General features: G+C 34.5%; 1 protein-coding gene across 2 annotated transcripts in view; it reads left to right on the top strand.

Moving 5' to 3' along the window:
* The window catches only part of LOC115876155, a 183,817-nt gene that overhangs the window by 73,773 nt on the left and 87,299 nt on the right, over positions 1–22,745 (top strand). The window contains exons 1-4 of one of the 2 annotated variants that reach the window (XM_030891839.1): positions 2,172–2,298; positions 4,532–5,211; positions 12,190–12,461; positions 19,268–19,653. In XM_030891839.1, the coding sequence (XP_030747699.1) occupies positions 4,555–5,211; positions 12,190–12,461; positions 19,268–19,653 (1,315 nt within the window). In that variant the 5' untranslated portion in view covers positions 2,172–2,298; positions 4,532–4,554. Of the gene's footprint in view, positions 1–2,171; positions 2,299–4,531; positions 5,212–12,189; positions 12,462–19,267; positions 19,654–22,745 lie in introns of those variants that run through there. The other variant, XM_030891840.1, reaches the window with a different exon arrangement.

A 22,745-nucleotide genomic window follows, 5' to 3' on the forward strand; every position in this document is an offset into this window, starting at 1 on the left:
GACGCGCGTTTCGCTAACCATGTTAGCATCATCAGCAGATTATTGATCTTGTTAACATGGTTAGCGAAACGTGCATCCAGTGCAAAAGTAAAAGTGTTTTGGTGTATTGTGGCAAAATTAGTTTTTTGTTGTGCTAAAGTAGATAAAGCAATGCTGCCATGAAATATGTAGAGGTGTCGTTCATAGCAACATGTCCAAAGCATCACAGGATTGATTGGTGTAATGCGGTTTAATTTTGTGACCAGCCTTCTCTTAGTTTTTAGTTCCTCAATAATGAAAATGTTTGTTCATCCATGGTATTCGCAGCAGCTATCGATATACCCACATATATAGCGTTTTTTTCTTTCTTCCATTGTATACATAAGTCAGCGAGGGGGAAGATGAAGGAGTTCGCAATTCGCAGTTTAGTGTTTCGTGTGATTGCTGTAGCCTTCAATATTTTAGTCAGAGCATGTGCTTCTTTTATTATCATAATTTATATAAGAACAATTTTCTGTTTGTCTTGTAAAAATATATCCAATACTTAAGAGTACCATAAGATGTGGCACTGAAGTTTCTGAAATTAACTAGAGGTTAAATGTGGTTGTTATTAGGGTTTCCATAAAGGCTTTTGGAAATTCCGGACAAGTGAACTCAGAAATCCGGACAAAACCCGGACGTCGCAAAAAAGAAACTATAAATTTATTTGTGAACTTTTATAGGACGCAAATAAGAGCTCCGGAATCAACAAAATATAAACCAAAAAACATTCACTTTCCAGGAGTGCACCAAAAGTGAAAAATTTGAGCGCCATGTATAGAAATGGGTACTTTCAAACATGCCTCGGTTAAGTAGAGCTGTAGCATCTTAGAAACTAAAATATTCAACAAAGTAACTGAGAAATTAATTCAACTGTATCTGTAAAATATTTTACTAAGTTGTTGCATTCTTCGCCATTGCCATTCTGCCCCTTATTTCAGTCTCGCGTTCTTCAAAAGGGCTCTTTGCTTATCATTCCCTAGTACAGAAAACCGCATATTTTCTAGGCTTTCGCACTGATTTTGATTATATTTTTTATTGATATAAAATTTGAATAATACAAGAAATACGGGTAATGTAAAATTATATAAAGATTGATGATGATCCATAATTTTGCTAAAACATTGTATTCTCGTTTAAAAATAGAGTATAATTGACAAAAATTAAAGGTTATAAAATGCCCTCAATATTAATATAAATGAGGTCTTCTACTGAGAATAACATGACAGATTTCTTATTTTGTCACATAATTCTGGGAAAATTTAGACAAGAGACTATTAGAAAACGGTATAACAATGAGTTTTGAACGAAGAATAGAAAACCAAACGCATGCGAAACCGTGTTTCTATTCTCATATCAATTACTCTAATTACTTTGCAGTACAAGGTCGTTTATTCGGGAATGACATTCATTTGCGATGAGAAAGTAATTTTATGCCTTTTAAAGGTTTTTATATGGCGTTTTCTATCGAACGGTAATAAGAGTTTAATTCTATAGAAAGTCCCTAATTCGATAGTATGTCCCCGGATTGCCTTTACAAGGGGAAAAACTTTTTTATTATTGATATTTTGAGAAAAATGCATTCTTCATAAACATTTTTGCTTGTTCTAAAATGGTTAATCCCGTTTATACTTTTCCAAATTTCCATACCGTTTTAGAGAAAATTAAGAAAAACATGAAAATATCGTTGACGTTGTTTTCTGTCTATTGTTATATTATAAAGTAAATAATGAATATGCTTTTTTTTCATTCCTCAAGTAACTTAGTAGTTATATCGCATGTTTTACGCCTCCTATAGAGCAAAATGTTTAAATATATATTACAATAAAATAAAATATTTATTTAAGACTTTTGTTGTTTTTATTTTTAATGAATGAATTGTCTAAAGTTTCCATTGCTATAAAATTTGAATTCTCTATCAAATACCACTCATTGATTAACTCTATTCAAGGATGGAGTTTAATACTATTTATTTATTTGTGCATTAGAACCGGATTGAACGTAATGGAAAATATAATTTTATGTTTATGTGTATTTGAATTTTGGCGAATTTGTTGAGCTTATCTGAGTTTATTGTATAAAATGTATATTACTTCTTGTTTAATTTATAATTAGTTATATGCAAAGTGTACGAATTTGGAAAGAGATTGTACCAGGATTTAATTATTAGTGAGATTATTGTGAATCTTAAATGAGGCTTCAGTTTGCAATTATTTGTGCAGTGTGCGATGATTCCCAGATAACAAAAATCATAAAAAATAAAAGAACAGTTTTTAATTAGTAAGTAGTTACATATTACGAGTAGTAAATCTATCAATTATCTCAAATTCATCTAGAGAAATTAAGTATCTCATTTCAAACTAAGAATCTCATTTCTTTTTTTGTATGTTATCCTCCTACTTTTTTCTCGGGTAATCATTCAAAATAATATTAAAGAAGTTTGTCTAGCAGTAATTCATAAACTTTGAATTATTCTATAAAATCAGATAATATCAAATTGATTAATTTTAGTTTTCTAACGACTTGTGTTTCCGACTTTCGTTATAATTCAAATTTCAACTTTAAAAATGTCAAGATTTTACCAATGCTTCGTCACAATCATATTTTTGTCAATTTTACACATATTTTATTTTTTATCTCAAAAACTATTAGAGATAGGTATAGGTTAGTATATAGAAAAATTATGAGATATAACAGTAGTTTCCAAAAATGTAATAATATACTGGGTGTTTCATTTAAAATAACAAAGATGCGACCACTTTTCAAGTTATCCGGCAACACTGTAACGCTGATAATATTTTAGATAGATGAAGCAGATGGCTTTATAAAAAAATACATTTTCAAAACCATCCCTATCCCATTTACCTGTAGCGGGTAGACAGCTAACAGCTAAACAGCTTTTAATCCATAAAGATATTTGGAAACTTTTATTTTTTTTCTTTCATTATAAGTTTAATACTTTCTATTTAATAGTTTTTCCTTTAATTCATTATAGCTACCTAACATTCAAAATTTGAAGTTCGTAACACTTCTAGATGTATCATTGCGATAAAAAAGTAGTATAACAAAATATTATTTAATCTGCTGGTCTATATAATAAAGTAAAATAAAAAACTTGAAAAATTGTCCATTTTTAAATGGTAGATAAATTTTTATACTTTTATTTCGCCACGTATATACCTACCAATTATTACCAAATTCATGGTAACGCCTAAAAAGTTAGGGGGCATAATTGTATTGTTTGGTTTGGTTTTCTACTTCTCGATATCCTTATAGACCAGGAGTTCTATCTGGGACTACTAATTCTTGTACTACTTTTATTTGATCGCAATGTTACCTTAGAATTTTGATGACGGTGAGTGATGAGTCACTGTCGAAGTCAAAGAAGTTTGAGTGGCACTAATTCATAATCCTTGAATTATTGTTGTTACATTCATATAGAAATAAAATCAGAAGAGACCCCTTCGACTAATTCTGTTTTTCTACCTTTTTCCCGACAGGAAAGTCATTTACAGGTAGCGGCCAGAGAGCTACCTTTTAATCCATAAGGCTGTTTCGAGATTTTTCATTTTTTCCTTTGGTTATAAGCTTAAAGCTTGATTTTCATGCATCCGTTATACGTTGATACGATGGTCCGACGGTGCTCTGATTGGTCATAGCGTTTTCGCGCCACTTTTCATCCGTAAATATTTTACTTCAGCCCGTCAACGGACCCGTTCATACGATAACGGACGTTTTGACACTTTTTTGACAAATTTAATCTAACCTTAATAAAAATATAAGTAAAATAGCAAAATCGTTATGGAAACGAAAATATAAAATGACACCAACGTATATCCGATAAACGGAGGCATGAAAATGCAATAAATTTAAAAACTGCGTTATTTTCTAATCAATACAATGCGTTACCAATACAGGGCGTTCCATTTAAATTAAAAAAGATACTGCCGTTTAAAGCTAGAAATTATTTAAAATAAATTTTTAGACACTCTGTATGAGGTAGTATTATTTTTATTATTGCAATACAATAACTCATCAATAAATAAACTTCAGTAAATATTTGGTATTAAAAACTTTGATACCTTTGGAGAAATGAAGCCTTAAAATTTTTACTTCAATTTCACAAAATTGAAAATATTTCAAAAACGGTAAGGTTTAAGTGTAATAAACCTTAATCAACTTTTTGTGTAATAAACCTTAATCAACTTAATAAATTTTTCTTTAACAAATTTTAAACAATCAACAAACGATACAGTCTACCCTTCTTTATACTGTATGTTTTAAATAAAAGTCGTACCTAATTTTATTTTTTATATTCCTTAAGAAGTATTTTTGTGACTTTGATGTTTTTTCCCCTGTACCCCTTTCTCCTTTTGGAATTACGTTTTAACCAACCACTGAACTCTTTTATTAGTTCTAGCTATATTCATAGAAATCCAGATTTTGTTCATTTTGTTTTTTATAAAAGTACTGAATCCGATTAAAAATATTAATTATTTATTTTTATTTCCAGGTCATGACTGCTAAATCAGTACCATGTCATCACCACTGGACAACACAGACATCCACATAGACCTGATCGATTTCCATGTCGGATCCCCCGTCATCTCTAACCCACCAAACCCGCCTCCCATTGACAATCTTCACCAAGTCAGCGACAGTCTCATCGACACGGAACTACCGATATTCGAACAAAAACTCCAATCGGCCACCTCCAGCTCCGTCAGCTGTCATTCGCGCAGACCCAGCATCGACGTCGAGGACATACTCATCGATATCGACTCAGATGAGTATGACAGAGACAGCATAGATGGCGAGGAAGTTGAAAAGGACTTTCTCGATCTATGCCAGGGAGGCGAGAACGGCAACGATGCCACCTCGTTACCGGTTGATAACTTCGAAGCTCTTTTAGTTTTGAAGAATTTGGATGACTTGCTTAACGCTACGTTGGAGGAATCCGAAAATGCTCTGGATACTAATAGAAATCCAGTTGAAGACGATGATGGAAGTGACGAACAATCCGAGCGAATTATAGTAGATTGTTTGGAGGATTTGGATAACTACTTGAGAGCGATCGATGATTACGACAGCGAGTCGGGCGATTCGGTTTACTCGGTTGAGCGGTCAAGCACGAAGTGGAGTGCGAGCTTATCCGATCTGACAGGAAGCTGTGATAAGTTCACGTGCAGTCAGGTAAGACTTTAATATCTGTTTTCGATAAGGACGCACCGTTTGGTTCATTATTATTAATGTTTTAATCTGATAAGGAAATCATTACACCTGAACCGTGTGATCATTATAATTGGTTTAGGATATAAAAGGTTTACTTAGTTACGAAAGGAATATCGATGATCTTGAATAATTAGTTGCTAGTGTTTTTAATATTTTCTTTAGTGGTCTTCATGTTATCATAATTTCTTCGATTATTAGTTCATTTATTATGGAGGATGAGTCTGAAATACAAACCCCCCAAAAATGTAGAATGTTTAGGAGGGGAGTTAATCACCGCGACCTTACAGATCTATTGTGTGTTCCCTTTCTTGAGTTATAACGAGACATGACGCATAATACAGTCTCAGGACTTTAACAAAAGCCAGTATCTGAGACGGCTCCACAGAGGCCAGCTCTCCATCCTCGACATCAACCGTACCAAAGTTCATGGCACAAACGGTCGTTATCTCGGCGCACTCAGTAATAAGGTGTTCTGGTGTTTCCCCATTTTCACCTCAGAATCTGCATTCGTCGTTGTTTCTCAGCTCCGGCCTACTGAGGTGTTCGTTGAGGAGACAATGTCCTGTTAGAAACCCCGTGACGATCCGAAGATTGTTTTTACTTAAATCAAGGAAAATCTTTGATTTTTCTCGGTCGAAAGTTCTGAGGAACTTTTTCGAGTGTCTTAGACCGTTGAACGGATGGAGTCTTCCTTGTTTCCTCCATTATGTTTGTTGTGATTCTAATTTTGTTTGTGTTTTATTTTCGCCAATGTGAGGTTCTCCATACTGTAAGCTAAAATGTCAGTTTTACACTGAAAATTTAAATTGATCAATTTGTTTGCCAATTTATTGTTGGCTTAACTTCGCTTTAAGCCCCGTTCTCAGAACGACGTCGTGTCAAACAACCAATGGGAGCTGTACTAAATTTAAAATTGACTGCTGTTTGAATTTTGTACAAATCTCATTGGTCCTCTTGACGTGTCGCTGGCGACAGTCGCTGTTCTGAGAACGGGGCTTTACACCGCGACTTCCCTACTTCAATTTTCACAACAACAAATGTCAATGAACAAGTCTACCAACATAACAGTGTTAGGTTATGTTTGTGTGTCATATTTGTTTATGTTTATTATTATTGAATAGTGATGGCTTGATATGAGTGACGATGTTTAAAAACGGCTAAGTTTCTAAAAGCAAAAAACGAGCTGTAGCAATTGCGTTAATTATTGCAGCCAGTAGTTTTTTTATTGAACAACCTGAAAAAAGACAAAGAAGATGGTGGATGCCCTGAATTTAGCGAATAATTGACGAAAAAATAGAACATACGCTAATCCGACAATAAATTGATGAAGAACTTGGTCAAGTTAAATTGTCGCCAAGTTGGCGTTTTACATTATCAATATTTCTTGGCAAAGCCACTTCATCAATTAAGGTAAACCAGCTAAAGACGTAATGTCTATTCAACTAGAGGGTTCATTGGTAGTGAAATTTGTTGTTTATCATTTAGATTTACAGGTAATTTGCATTTTCTGTAATCTGTAAAGCTTTCCAGACTCGTTGGACATTTAGTACACATTGTTTGAAAGAAGATCTTTCTCTTCCAACACATTGGACTGGAGAACTGCACTTATAAAAATGTATTTCAATCATTCATAGGCAGTTGAATTGTCAGTCGTATTCGTTTTGGTTTGGCTGTTAAGTTCAGAAGTTCAATATTGTGAAGTATAAGTACCGTATGATCGAAAAAACTGCGTCCAGTTGGCTTGGAAATGACAATCGATGATCATATAATTTTACATATAAAATGACAACGATCTTCATTTCATACCCATCGCTGACGCCGGTTTTTTCGATCATATTGTATTTCGTGATAATAGTTCTTGTGAGCAGTTGTTTTCTCAATTTGTTTTCCAATTACAGGGTTTATCATCACCTGGATTCCTGAGATGTTGATATTTAGTCCTATTTTCACACATTTAAATCAAGATACATTTCAGAAACCCTTTGCATACACGGTGATCCAAACTATATTCCGGAATCTTCGGCATCATATTCTGCAGATAAAAATAAGTAAAAAAGTTCGTATAAATGTATGTCCTAAAATGCTTAGTTCCGAAGATTCAAGGTGTTGAAGTTTCATTTTTATTCCTATTGTTTCCAAACAGGGGTGGATGGAGAAGTGGAAACCGGCCCGGGAATAACAGGCAACCCGCCCGAATCCACAAAAATAAAATGACCATAACGAATAAACATATTTTATTTATTAATATACAGGGTGTCCCAGAAATAAGTGCAAGTAGTTTAACTGGTAGTATATTTCGGCCTCAGAAACACGCCTATCAGTTTTTTTGACGAAAATTTGGAATTTTTTGAAGAAATTTTTGGAATTTTTTTAGTTTTAATTTAAGAAAACATAATTTCTTGATAATCTGAGAACTGACAATAGGTAGTAGATTAAATTTACATGAAAGAAAATACAGAAAAGATCCAGTGGTTCTCAAAATTTAAGCAAAAAAGCATTTTTTGTTTATATTTTCAAAGTAAAATTTTGGTTAAAAAGGTTATTTTGGGCTTACTTGAAAAACGGTAAAGAGAAAGAATGTTTATTTTGACCAAATCTACCCCCCTTAAAATACTTGCACTTATTTCTGGGACACCCTAGATAAGGGTCAAATCACCCCAAGTAAGGGTGATTTTCGCTCGGGCGAAAAAAACTCTTTTGCCTCCGATTTTTTAAAAATATTGAAATTGTCTTGATCCAAGTTTTTATAAAGATCAATATCGGGTCAGACATCTGAATTCTTACTAGAAAATAGCTCAGTTTCACAGGGTTCTACTGTTTTATTTCCATCATCGATAACATTTGATCTTGAATATGCTACGATTTTGAATCACGGTTTTGAGAAACTTTAAGACTTCCTGATTCATTCAGTTCATCAGCTGGCCCAATCCTCTATGAAATACATTATTTTTAGATTTTCAGGTATATACTTTCTTACAGATTGTAGAAAGAAAGCCTCTCTTTTCTGGTACAGCAGAAGCCTCGTCATGTATACGTGTCTTAATTTTGGTATAATTTTCATCACGTAACTTTTCCTAGTTTCTACATTTGGCATCTTGTATGATAATGCCATGACTCAAACGAAAAAAACCTAGGCAATACCTAAGCAGTGGATATAAATGTGTTTTAATAAAAGAATATTCGTAAAACTATACAGAATGAGTCTTAAATAAGCGCAAATATTTTCAGGAGTGGTATATTATGTCACCACCAGGTGCCAGGATACGTCTATGAGTTTTTTTTTGTAAAAAAAGATGTTGAAAATCGTGCTTTTTCTTTTAAATTTTCCTGTATATTTTAGAAAATTTTTTTAGAACTTCCTGTTCACTGCAAATTTTCCCACGGTATAGTTTCTTAATCTTTGATATTACGGCACAAAAAGTGATGCAAATACACAAAGATTTAGGCAGCAATTTTTTTTTAAAAAAATCAGTTTTTTTTTAAATTCAAACTTTAATAACTCGGAAGATGCGGTCCTTGCAGTTTCCACGAAGCCTTCACCAAGCCGAGGAGACTCTTTTCTCATTGTTAAAAATCATTCCATTGTCTTTGCTCTTACAGTAAACATCTTGTACTTTATCAAATAAAATTAAAACTTTATTTTTTAAAAAGACTCTCCTGTTTTCTTGAAACGTAATTAGAGGAAAACATCTAACAATACCTAGTTATTTTAAAAATTGATGTTTATGTTTAAAAGCAACTAACCATTATATTGATGCACACTGATTAGTTAGTTAGGCAGTCACTAGAATCTTACGTAATTTTAGTTAGAAGATTAACCATTTAATTTTAACTAAATCAATCTTTTTTTGAGTTCTGATCGGGACCGGCCCACCGGCCCATCTTTCCACCGGCCCACCGGGAATTTTCCCGTTTTCCCATATGGCCCATCCACCCCTGTTTCCAAATAATTTCTGAAGTAGCGTCAATATTTGGATGAAAATTGGTATCTGGGAGTTTTTTGACATGAGAAATTTGATTTTGATGTCAATATGACTCTTACGTGTAGAGGGCGCCACCTACATATTTTTAACTTGTTTGAAAAGTAATAACTTTTCGCCACTACCTGTATAAAACTACTGAGTAAACAAAATATACATTTACGATGCTTTTTACTTAAAAAAAGACTCTTGGTAAAATCGCTACGAGTAATGGTTCTCGAGATATTTGGAATCGAGATTATCAATACCTGTTATCGTTGACATAAATGAAACATGGCGAGAGAAACTGTTTTATCATCATTTTTTCGAAGAGAAATTCATGATTAATTTAAAAAAATAAATAGTTTCTAAATTTGTCTCATTTCCGTCAAATAACTATCTACTCAACATGTTTATTTTTTTTGTCAATAATGACATGTATTGATTATTTCCATTCTAAATATTTTAAGAACGGTTGCTCTTAGTGATTTTTACCAAGAGACTTAGGTATTTTACGTCAAAAATCACGAAAATATATATTTTTTACTTGTTAGTTTTATACATTTACGAACGAAAACTTATTACTCTTCATAGCAGTTAAAATACATGTAGGTGGCGCCCCCTACAAATAGGAGTCATATTGACATCAAAATCAAACTTCTGATATCAAAAAACTCCCAGACACCAATTTTAATCTAAATATTGACGTTACTTCAGAAATCATTTGAAAACAATCGAAATTAAAATGAAAGTTCCACACCCCGTATCTCTGAAACTAAGCATTTTAGGACATACATTTATACGCTCTTACTTATTTTTATCTTCAGAATATGCTGCCGAAGTTTCCGGAATACAATTTGGACCATCCTGTATAATAAAAGTTGTTATGAACTTCTTCTTCTCTTCTTTCTCAGCCTGATTCCATCCAGTGTTGGATGGAACTTCTAGGTTTTTCCATGCCTCTTCTAGGTTTTTCTAGGCCTCTTCTAGGTTTTTCCATGCTTCGCGATCTCTAGCCAATCTTATCCATTATCTTCATGCCACTGTTCTGACGTCATCGACCCATCTCCTTTTTACATCCATCACACTTCTTTCCCCTAGTTCTTCTCTGGTTGTCCCCTAGGTCTCCATAGAATGACTTTTTGGGGCTATCGGTCTGGATCCTGGCTTGTCATATGTCCTATCCATTGCCACTTTAGACTTCCTACTCTTTTTTTTCCCAATTTTCCCTACTGTTTTAACAACATCTATTAGTTTTGTTTTTTTTGACGTATGTGGGTGTTCTGTATTTTTTCCCTAATGGTGACTCCCAACATGATTCTTTCCATGTCTCTTTGTGCTAATCGTAGTTGTTCTGCTGTTTTTCGGGTAATTGCCATAGTCTCTAAGCCATACGTAAGCACAGGTAGAATACTGCTGTCGTAAGCCTTTTTATTTAGGTTTGGTTTGGTGCCATAAAGGTGCCATCGAAAAGGTGCCATAACCTTTTTATCCTTGAAAATATCGCTCATATTTCCAAATGCTACCCATACCAAATGGATCCTGCGTTTGATCTCCGTATTTTGGTTCTCTTTACCTAGCTTGATTTTATGACCTAAATATATATAATGACCTACGTTTTCAATAACAACGTTGTCTACGCTAAAGTTATGGATAATGTTGCTCATTATCTTGGTCTTCTTCAAGTTCATTTTAACCCATAACTGGTCCGGCGTCGTCTGACAGACTACGCCAAATAATTAACTCATTCTCATTAGTTACTGGGGCCGCCTACAGGATTGGCGTTCCAGCTAATCCTTCCCCTCTCGGTCAACGACTGATAGCCATATTTATGCCCAAACTGGATTAGTTTTTTAGAAGTTATGGCAGAAGATACTTAAGCCGTAGTCTGTCAGACGACGCCGGACCGTTTGTGTAAGATTTTGTGTGTGACAAACTTTCGTAAAATATGGCCGGGCCTTCGAAAAGAGTGCGTTTAGGAGACTCTAGTTATGAAGAAACTCTATTAAAATGATATGATGAGGACTGTGACAGTGACAATATGACAATCTACCAGACAAATGCGTTTGACAATGTCAAATATTCCAAGAGAAATATACTTTACAATTGGTAGAATACTTGCAATTCCTGTACAACCAGAACACGCCCATGGAGATATACTTATCCTAGAGTACTTATCCTAGTTAAATACAATGTTATGTCCTAGTTAATTATTTTTAATGCCTAGAATGTACGAATCCATTTTGTAAAACATGTTCAGGAAAACAATGAACTTTGCCTCATGCTGTAACTAAAAACCTTTTCTTTAACTCCAGTTTTACAACTAATTGTTTTTATATATGGTATTAAAAACTTATTTCTATATTGTAAAGACTTTTAGTACTTGGTTTTATTTTTTAGAGCTTAGTAAAAATCTAACTATTTTTTTCAAATTTATATGTATGTTATTTTATTTTGTACTATATTTTCTTAAAGTTTATATTAATTGAACTCATTTTTGTCTAGATTAGTTCAATACTACATAATATAATATATAATAAAATAAAAATTTGTTATTTTTTACTCTTTGTGTTTTTTTTTTAATTTTTAGAAGGCGTAGTCCCACAGACTACGCCGGACCGTTTATGATACCTATTACCGGACCAGTTAAGGGTTAAGGCCAATTTTCTAGGATTGGTCAATTAGCTCCTTTAGCATGGTGTTCAGTTCTTGAATGTCGGTGCTCAGCAAGACAATATTGTCTGCGAACCTAAGACGGCTAAGGTGTACCCCATCGATGTTTAGACCTCTATTTTCCCATTCTAATTTCTTGAAGACATTTTCCAGTGCCAGTGTAAATAACTTGGGAAAGATGTTATCTCCTTATCTCACGCCCTTGTCAAGTGGTATTTTTTCTGTTTTCAGGTCATCATCTAATTTACTACTTACTACATTATCATGAATCACGTTATGAACTTACACCATCCTTTTTCTTTTGCAGGAATTTAACGAGGAGCTGGCCAGGCACAAACTCCGCCAAATGGAGGAGAACTACTCCAGATTCGTCTCGATGGGCGTGGTGAATCGCGGCTACGTCAACACGGAAGACCCCGCCGCCTGCGATTTCACGGTCGAGGGGCAGCGTTGGTGCGGAAGAAGACCGTCTTCGGCGTGTGCCGGTACGACCAGCGGACCGAGCAAGCGGAAGCGCGTGTTAAGGGCCGCCACCATGGCCGCCACGGTCAGGAAGGAACGGCCCAGGCTGCTTAATAGGTGGGTAGGACGCGGATATTGTTCTGGGTAAAGATCATGTAGTTCCGGTAGGGCTCGATTATATGGTACGAATTTGCAGTGATGTAGCCTGGTTTATGATTATACAGTCAATTAGTTAAAGTAAAATTATTTCCTTTCCATTAAAGCATAACAAAGATGATTTAAAAAAGTGGATATAATTTTGGAGGTACACCAATGCATAGTTAATGAATGTACTTAATATTCTGTTATATAATATGACTGTACTCAATATTCAGTTTTATACATGGTTTCCCAATATCCCGTGAACTACTAAGGGTGATCTTCATCTTTACTACTAAAATTCCAAAAAGCATACAAAGAGGCATGTGCGAATTATTTAAACTTTTCTGATTTTTGTTTATTTTTTTGATTTAATAACTATTAATTTTAATATACACACAACCAAACTTATATGGAATCACTCTTTATTTTTAACTAAATTTCTTCTAAGGATAAAAATTGGTATACAATTTTAAGATAAGGCTTTTTGTTGTAAATAAACTTGACAATAAATAATAAACGACTGCTGCGATTTATTTTCTTTTCAATTTTGTGTTCAGTAGTGGTAAAATCACGATTGTCCGGTAATTTTCATTCAATCCAAAAAAAATGCCTTATGTTGGATTAACAGATGTACAGGAGGGAAGAATTATTGCTTTCACCGAACAAGGAATGCTTCAGAGAGACGTAGTAGAGATAGTAGGCGTTACCCAGGGTGTTGTATCGAAAACATATAGGCAAGGTACTTGGAATTAGGAACACACAATGATAGGCCCAGACAAATTCGTCAAAGAGTCACAACTGAACAAGACCGCCTTGTGTTCTAAATTGCTAGAATAAATCCCAATGTTTCTCATCCAGAGCTACAAAGACAACTTCTGGCAGCTACAAGTGTCAACGTTTCAGTTGAAACCATAAGAAAAACGCTTCGTTCACGAGAGTTTTACAGTAGGAGAAGGTTACGGATTTCACAGTTATCTCGGCAAAATAAAATTGACCGGCTAAATTGATGCCTTCAACATCAAAACTGGACAACTGAGAATTGGCAAAATGTTCTTTTTTCGGATGAGACCAGAATTGGCCTAAGATCAGATAACCATCGAATTCGGGTTCTCAGAGTTCCAGGAAGACAAGCGAGACTTCAGGCTGCCAAATCTGTACCAAGATATAAAGGAGGAACTGTAATGTTCGGGGGAGGTATTATACTGGGAGCAAAAACTCCATTGTTACCACTTCAACAAATTTTAACTTGTCGGAGATATGTTGATTTGGGGCTAGAACCAATCGTTAGTCTTTGAAGAATTACAATTGGGGATAATTTTAACTTCATGAACGATAGTGCACCTCCCCATACCAGCAGAGTGACTAGAGAATGTCTTGACACGGAAGGTGTTGTGGACTGGCCTGCCCATTTACCAGATCTAAACCCTATCGAACACTTGTGTGACTAGCTCAAAAGAAGGGTTAAAGCTCGTCGAAACAATCCAGGAAATCTCGCACAGCTTATTGATGTAGCATTAGCAGAATCAACATACCCCAAGACAACGTGGATAATTTAATAAGAAGCATTCCAGCGCGGAGAGAAACTTGCATAAGGGCTAGAGGTGGCAACAAGGAATATTAAAATTATCAATTTTCTTTTTGTTTATGCTTTTTGACCATTAAAAATTTAAATCTTAATTTCATTTCAGAAACCAAAAAAATACCATTTTGTTTATTTTGGGAACTGATTAATTTTAAGGACTAAGTTTTAGTCATAAACACAAAATTTTCATACATCTCAAAAATTATGAAAAATAATAGATTATTCCATATAAGTTTGGTAGTGTGTATATTACCTTCTGTATTACATATTTCTTCCAGTTCTCCTATTTCTTTTGATTGAGTACAGAACTTGTAATCACACATTACCTATCTTAACAATACAAGAAAATGTGTTGGGTAGAGTTATTATAAAGGTTGTTTCAAACGAGTTTACGCTTTATGTGCATCCGTGTATAATAAAAAATCCAATTTACTTAACGTGTGGGTTTACTGGGCGTTCAGTTTGGTACGGGTTATGGTTATGGTACTGTTATGTTGTCCTGTGCAAGGCGGTATTTATGTAAACAATTGGCAATAGAGTTGTTTTATTATATTTAAATTCTTTATTACCAAACATATTTAATTTTGTACTTTTTGGATAATATAGAGTATATTTTTAGAATATTAGATGACCATATATGTTAGTATAATTATTTTATTTTCTATTTTACTAAACTAGGAGTTCATTCTTTCAAACTTAATTTGTTGAAAATAGCCTGATTATTTAGCCACTGAAACAGAAATCTAAAATATGAAAAAAATATATTTTTTTTGGAAAATTCCACACCTGTAATTTTTAACCAATCAAAACGTGTTTTTTGACAAACCACCATGGCAACGGATAAATTTTAGTGAAAATTTTTTCCTTGTGGGCACTCAACAGCGAATTATACTGGAAATTTTTTGGCGTTTATAATGACCGAATATCTTTTTGAGAGTCTGGTTTTTATTTGTTTAGATCATAATTTTGATACATTTCAATTACAAAGCTGAGATGTTTTCTATATTCTTTGGACACCTCCTTTCTTCTTAATGGCGAAAATGTAGGACTTGGAATGGACTGAATTAATTGTCTATGTCTAATGAAATATATATAATTAGTTCAATTAAATTTAGACACTATTATATTCACCTTTTTTTCATTTAGGACTTTGAATTTTGAGTAGTTTAGATGCAAATATTCGTGAACAATTCGAAACAAATTTTCTTTCTTCAATCCTCTATTAATGCGGGTAAATAAGTCATCGCACGATGATTGATCATTACATCAGACAATTTCACGCATATTTTGCATCTAGTATGATTTTCAAACCGATTCATTTTTAAAACAAAGAATTTTGTTGGTTTTTCAAGCTGTACAATATTTTTATTACAACAAAACGCGAGTTTTTCTGATATTTTGAACTGTCAAAATACGATGATCACAGCTTTTTATGATTGACGCTTGCTGACGCTGCGCGCTGGTTATGAATTCCATACCAATAAAGCGTTTATGAAAAGTTAATAAAAACGCAAAAAGCAATTTTCTACTACTTGTAGTTACTTAAAACTTATGTAAAATTAAAGAATATATTGTGTTGTGTCTTGAGATGGTATTTTCGTGCAACTACAACGAGTAGAAGTCAAAAATTTAAAGGTCTAAATTGCTGCCAAAACTGTGACGCGCTGTAAATCTGTTCATGCAGCGTTCCGAAAAACCTTTTAAATTATGATTTTCTACCACTTGTAGTAAGCCCAAGTAACTATAAAATGAAAGAATATAATATTTTAGGTCCTAAAATGGCACTTCTGAGCTACTACAATCACCAGAAATCAACAGTTTATACATTTTAATTATTTGATTTTCAAACACAATTTGGTGTGGAATTTTCTTACCGAATACCACACGAGGTCAAATTAAATCCGGCAATTTTTTCTCGCTCATGAATATTTTCTGAATCATTTTTCTTTTCTCGTCTTCGACTCGGGATAATTTTCATAAATATTCATGAGCTCGAAAAAATTTCCGGAAATAATTTGACCTCTAGTGGTATTACTAGTGAAAATATCACTACGTTTGAATCCAGACAGAAACTCCCTTATCAGTAGATTTTTACTAGTGAAACAGTTTGACTAGCCAACAAGAAATGCTTAACATTTAAGAGGGTACACGAGATTCTTCGAGGTGGCTCTAGATCTGTTCCACTGCTACCTCTTCAGTTCTATTGCGGTCCTCTTCTGATCCTTAGGTTACATTTAAATTGTGTTCATCTTCATCTTCATCAAATTCTTTTCATCTTAAGATTGACAGAAACTGCATATGACTTCGTCAGTCAATCTAATCAGCTTTAGATGCCTATTCAGCTTACAATGCCCTGTTAGTACACAAACCACAGTTTTTGCTGTCTTTCTGCCTTTGCTTATTACCTAGGTCTACCGTGAATTTTGGCGAATGTTCTACTATGAAATTTTTTGCTTATCTCTGTCATGGTGAATCTTTCCACTATTCTAGAGATTTTTTGTCCACCCATCATTTTGTGTCTATTCTCCAGACTACCTTTGGAACGCCAAAGAGACGGTTCTGATCCTATGAATGGCATTAATGAGTCTTGTTTGGTCATTTCATCTGGCTTTTCCTTGCTCTTGTGATCTTCGTAATCACCCAATGTGTTTAGAGCACACACACACACGACCCACACTAGTTAATTAACCTCCGTGGAACCGAGTGTCTTTAGCACTGCTTGGCTGTTTGTAAAGATGACTACTGAATACATTTTTCTTGCTGCCTTACTACTGATTCTATTCTGTCGATTGCCATTATTTCCGCCTGGAAAATTGTGACATCTTTAGATAGTCTAACAAGGAATGCTATTTCTTGTTTCGGCCCTACTATTCCATCTTGAATAGGTACTACATTTATACAGTCTTCCCTTCCTAGTATACATCAGAGATTTCAGAGGATATATCTTCCCCCGTTGTCAGAAACAGAAAAAAAAACAAAAATAATAAAGGAAAACTATCTGAAATGTCTAAAGCTTCATTCAGAACCTCCCCAAGCAGCATTTGGACGTCGGGACAACGTTGTGTCACGCGACCAAACGTCGGGGCGCAACGTCGGGACAACCTCGTGCCAACCCTAGTCTGCACTAGTTTGGAGAAAAATTTTGGGGTCGAAACGACGTTGGATACCGACGTTGGCTACAAGCCTAATTTAGTACAAACTGCAACGTTGTTTAAAATCCTAATTCACAGAAATACAAAACTAATATGGCGTCTAAGTCGCGTTTTATCCTAAATTGGGATAATTATAGGAAAAATATTATTTTTATGATTTAGTTAGAAACATATGTCAGATGGCAGTGAAGGAAAACAAAACAAAAGTATTTAAGTGTGGAGGATGTTTGAAGATCATAATTATTGAAACACTTTAACCGACTCTGTAACTCGTTACCCAAGGCAAAAAAGTTAAACGCAAACAAATTTATTGATAAATGTATTGATTCTACTTTGAAAAATACTCATGGGCCTTAAAATTAAAGAAGTTTTAAAAATTTTCTTGAATTTTTTTTTAGTAAAATGAGAATAATTTATTCGCAGTCGAAAAAATTGTTTCCGCGTTTTTTTTAGGGTCAAATATTTCAAGTTAATGTATTCAAAAAGCAGGAATTGCTATTTTAGGAACGAAACATTTTCTTATTTAACAACATGGCGGCTTTCACTTTGTTGTTTTGGAGATTAAGATGGAGTAGTTCGAGTAGTCGCATACTGGACTAATAAAGTCGCAGTTCGGCCTTAACAGGTAGTATACTAGTCGCAAGATTGCCTAATTTAGTCATCCTAGAGTCTAGCTTGTGTCGCCCTCTATAATCTAAATAAACGAGGGAGTGGATAAACTATCGGTAATATATGTCGATGTATATTTAAATTTAGTTTTATATGTACCTTTCTTATATCCCATTTTAATTAAGTTTTTTTTTATAAAAACAAAAACAGCACTGACTGAACAGAACAATGAAGTGAAAATTTAAGATTTAAGGTTATGGTTCAATACAGTTGCAAAAAGGTAGTGACTCGACGTCCTACCAACGTAAGAATAAGGAAATCTAAACAACGTTGTAATTAGTAAAACAGACGACGTTTGCATAACGTTGGAATAGGTCCTGAAACTTATGTCGGAAAACTCTATATTGTCCAACGTTGTAACTACGTTGTCCGAATCACTTAAAGATCACTTAAACAAAAAAGGTTACAAGACAACGTTTATTCGACGTCGCAGAAGCTTCTACTTTGCTGTAGTACTAGTCCAACGTCGGCACAACGTTATTAAAACGTTTAAATTTATTTTAATACCCAAGGTAGGGAGCTAACTATTTTTTGTAACTAATCCAACGTTGTGTTTAGTAAACATGTGGTCGCAAGTCGTGAAAATGCTACTTGGGTCGCAATTAGTGGAATAATTAGTGGTTTCAATTACACTTTATACTTTTTTTAGTTTACTACATTCACAATGTTTAAAAAAACACAATTAAAATTAATAGAATATCTTAGAAACAGCTTGCGGTAGTCAGTGTCAGCTGTAACCATAGAGAAAGCCAAATATTTAGCTTATAACTATTGATTTCTAACCACAATTTCTCTTGACGGATGATAATCAAAAGTCAAAATAACATTCCCCGCAAATTTTGAAGTATAATTAGTGGAAAAGTTAAAAGTTTGACAACTTTTTCTACTAATTGAAAATGTCTACCACTAATTTTGATGTTCTGAATGCTTACATGCTTAAAGCTTTATTCATAACCTCGCAATTAGTGGTTTCAATTAACATAGAAATTTGTTCCTTTAATTTCAATGTAGGTACAAAATTCTCAAATTTTTTATTCTAGGAGCTACAAATGCCCGACTCACTATTGCCGGACCCTGTATTACACTTATTTCATCGTCTGACGTCTGACAAATTTCGCGAGAAACCCTCTATATTTATTTGAATACCAACAAATAAAGCTATTGTTGAGTTTATGCGTAACATTTTGATATTGTTTATATTAGCTTGAAAGAGGGTCCTCTATTGTATCTTGCAGGAAATTGCTAACTTTCCACCCTTAAATAATTACACATAACCAGAAACCGAACCCTCTATTACACACCTGGCCACAACCCAATCAAAACTAAACCTATACATCAATCAAATTATTCCAATTCAACCAGCTTGCACTTTTTTTCAGGCGGAACTCCCTTACCAACACCCGTGCCGTACTACCCGACCGCCTCCACTCCCTCTTCCGGCCGATAGCCGCTTGCAGCGCTCCCACGTCACCGGAAACGCCATCTCTCGACCAGGAGCGCCAAGCGGATCGGCGCTGTACCGCTGAGCTTAGTTGTTCTTCGGCGAGTGCTCTAGATGACGCGTCGATGGGTAAGGAGGATTCGAACGGTACCGGTAGGGGTACTTGGTTGAGGACGTCAATGCGGAGGTTGCAGCAGCTGCCCTTGCCTGGGGAAGAGGGTGAGGGGAGTGGTGGTGTTGCAGGGAATAGGCTGGAGGTTGCAGGAGGTGATGTTAGGCCTGTTAGTGCGCCGTCTAGGTTGCCTCCCACTGGATCATCCGCAGGTAATTATTTACAAGTTTCTTAAAAACACAAAATATACAAGGTGGTCCACACTTTATTCCGGAAACATCGGCAGCATATTCTACAGGTAAAAATAAGTGAAAAAGTTCGTATAAATGTATGTCTTAAAATGCTTAATTTCGGCGATACAGGGTGTAGAAGTTTCATTTTTAGTTTGATTTTTCCAGATAATTTTTAAAGTAACGTCAATATCTGGATGAAAATTGGCGTCTGGGAGTTTTTGACTTGAAATATTTAATTTTGATGTTAATATGACTCCTATTTGTGAAGGCGCCACCTCTACTGTTTAACTGTTTTGAATAGTAATAACTTTTCGTCCGTACCTGTATAAAACCTACTGAGTGAAAAAATACACATCTCTGTGACTTTTTACGTAAAAATTGTCTTTCGGTAAAAATCGCTAAGAGCAACCGTTCTCAAGATATTTAGAATAGTCAATGCATGTCATTATCGACACAAAAATAAATTCATTGACTACATAGATATTTGACTGAAATAATAAATTTAGGATTTTTTTTTAAATTAATCATAAATTTTTCTGCGAAAAAATTTGTTTAGTTGAACTTTTGGCATTTATAAACATTTGAAATTTATGATTTCAGTCCAGTAACTATTTAGTCAACATGTTTAATTTATGTCAATGATGACAGGTATTGATAATTTCGACTTAGAATTTATATATAATATATATAAATATATATTTTCGAAAGAAAATCTTGTCCCTAATTCGTGGTACCAAAATTGTTTTTTATGACGATATGCAAACGAGTAAAATTTCCTGTGCGCAAAAATAAACTCGCGTAAAATAACAATAAACAGCGTAATAGAGAGATATCGCTAAACCGAATAGCGTGCATGGACGTTAATAAGGCCAGGTGTTAGTTTCTTTACGTGAGATGGTATTAACTCTCTTATAGTTTTCGGATTGGATTCTGTTCGCGTCGCGTCCGCTATTTAAATTTAACCTAACTTTGAATTTAAAACTTTGAAATTGTTTTGTTTATTAGGTATTTTAAAACTAAAGTGCTTATTTCCAGTGCTTTATTGTTCAACGTCTGCCAGTGGGTTTAGGGCAACAAGCAACAAATTCTCTAAGAAGGGCTAAGTCGTCATCTGCTGTAAACCTAAGCCTCTTTATAGGTTCTTTAATATTGGAAGAGACGGAATCCATATTTTGGGCCATATTTATTTAATTAAAACTAATCCCAGCTACTTAAATATCAAATTATCTAATAAAACTAAAGTAATAATTCAAAACAATTCAAACATAAAAGATCTCGCCGCGCGCCGGCCGGCCCCAGTTGTCAAATACCCGCACATGCCCATTTAAGCAATTTTTAAACGTTATTTAGAAATAGCGCTTGGTGTAATTGATCCGCAAATTACGTCAGGCGGAAACGTTATTAGCGGGTGTTGCGTTAAAAATTGACTCGCGCATATCGTAACCATGATAAGGTACGCGTAAATACTGCATGACGCTATTCGGTTTTCCGATATCTCTCTAATAACTGTGCTGGTTAGGCGCTGCGCACAATTTTAGAGGCAATAAGTGGGCGTGCTATGTGCGAAAACTAGTAACCTAACTAGTGCCCGATTCCGAAAATTGGAACCACCAAAAACAATAAAGAAAAAACGAAGTTTATAATCTGTATAATCTGTGCTTGTAGCGATTTTTACCAAGAGACTTTTTTACGTAAAAAATATCGTAAATGTCTATTTTTTACTCAGTAGTTTTACATAAATACTGGCGAAGAGTTATTACTTTTCAAACCAGTTAAAAATATGTAGTTGGCGCCCTCTATAAGTAGGAGTCATATATTTTCATCAAAATCAAATTTCTCATGGCAGAAAACTTCCAGACACCAATTCTCATCCAAATATTAACGTTCTCAATAAGTTATTTGAAAAAAAAAAAATTGAAATAAAAATGAAATTTCTACACCCCGTATCTCCGAAACTAAGCATTTTTAGGATATACATTTGTACGAACTTTTTTACTTATTTCTATCTGCAGAATATGCCCTGTATATTTTTAGAATATACCGGATAATATATAGGCTCAGGATATACAGGGTGGCTCATCGAAAACGTTCCGCAAGGCATAACGGTCAGGGTAATTTTTTTTCAGAAACTTTTGCCCCAAAAATGATTGCAAAATCTTCAACCCTCTAAGAGGGGGTGTCATCCCCCAATTTTTTTCAAATGGGAAGGGGGGTCAAGTGGTACCGCAATGAAAAGGGCTTTCTATTCTCTATACTTTCCCGCTTCGTTTTTGAAAATCGGTCGAGTCATTGAGAAAATATGAAGGATTGAAATTTGAAAAGTTTATTCAAACATTTATCAGAGTAAATGATAAGGATACATTCCTTCGACCAATTTGCTGTTTTTTCTTATTATTTCTAGATGTTTACGCAGTTTTTCACTTGCCAAAAGGTTGAACGATCAGGTGCGGTAGTTGCTAGATAGTTGCTCTGTGACTTGTGCTTTGAAGTTCTTCTCAATATCGTTAAACTTTTTAATTATGGTGTACTCACTTGCAGAAAAAGTGGACATAATCTAACTTTATTTTAAAAATAATGAATGTGGCAATCGGGTTGCGCAGATATTCAATGAACGCCATCCTGACAAACACCTTTATGGCTAAATTGTTTACGAGTTAGTAGTAAAATTTTGCGAAATTGGTTCCGTTATGAATAAAAGGAGGTAGGAGGAAAATCCTGTAGTCATGAGAAATCATGAAAAATTGTAGAAAATGAAGCTATGGAGGTATTCGTATTGGGCCAAGTTATTAGTTGCCATGGACAGTACGCTGAGTAAAAGAAAATTAGCCAATGAGATCGGCGTGAATCGTACAAGTGTCCAAAGGATATTAAGAAAATACAAGTTCTACCCGTATAAAATTCAGTTGGTACAAGAACTCCAAAATGACGACTTTGATCGCCGCTTGCAATTTTGTGAATCTATGAGTGAACGAGTCGCGAATGATAATAATTTCCTATTTAATGTGTGTTTTTCGGATGAGTGTACTTTCTTTTTGAACGGTGTAGTTAATCGGCACAACTGTCGGTACTGG

This window comes from Sitophilus oryzae, unplaced genomic scaffold (genome assembly GCF_002938485.1).
Source record: "Sitophilus oryzae breed Bouriz unplaced genomic scaffold, Soryzae_2.0 scaffold_1414_pilon_pilon, whole genome shotgun sequence".
Classification (NCBI taxonomy): Eukaryota; Metazoa; Arthropoda; class Insecta; order Coleoptera; family Curculionidae; genus Sitophilus; species Sitophilus oryzae.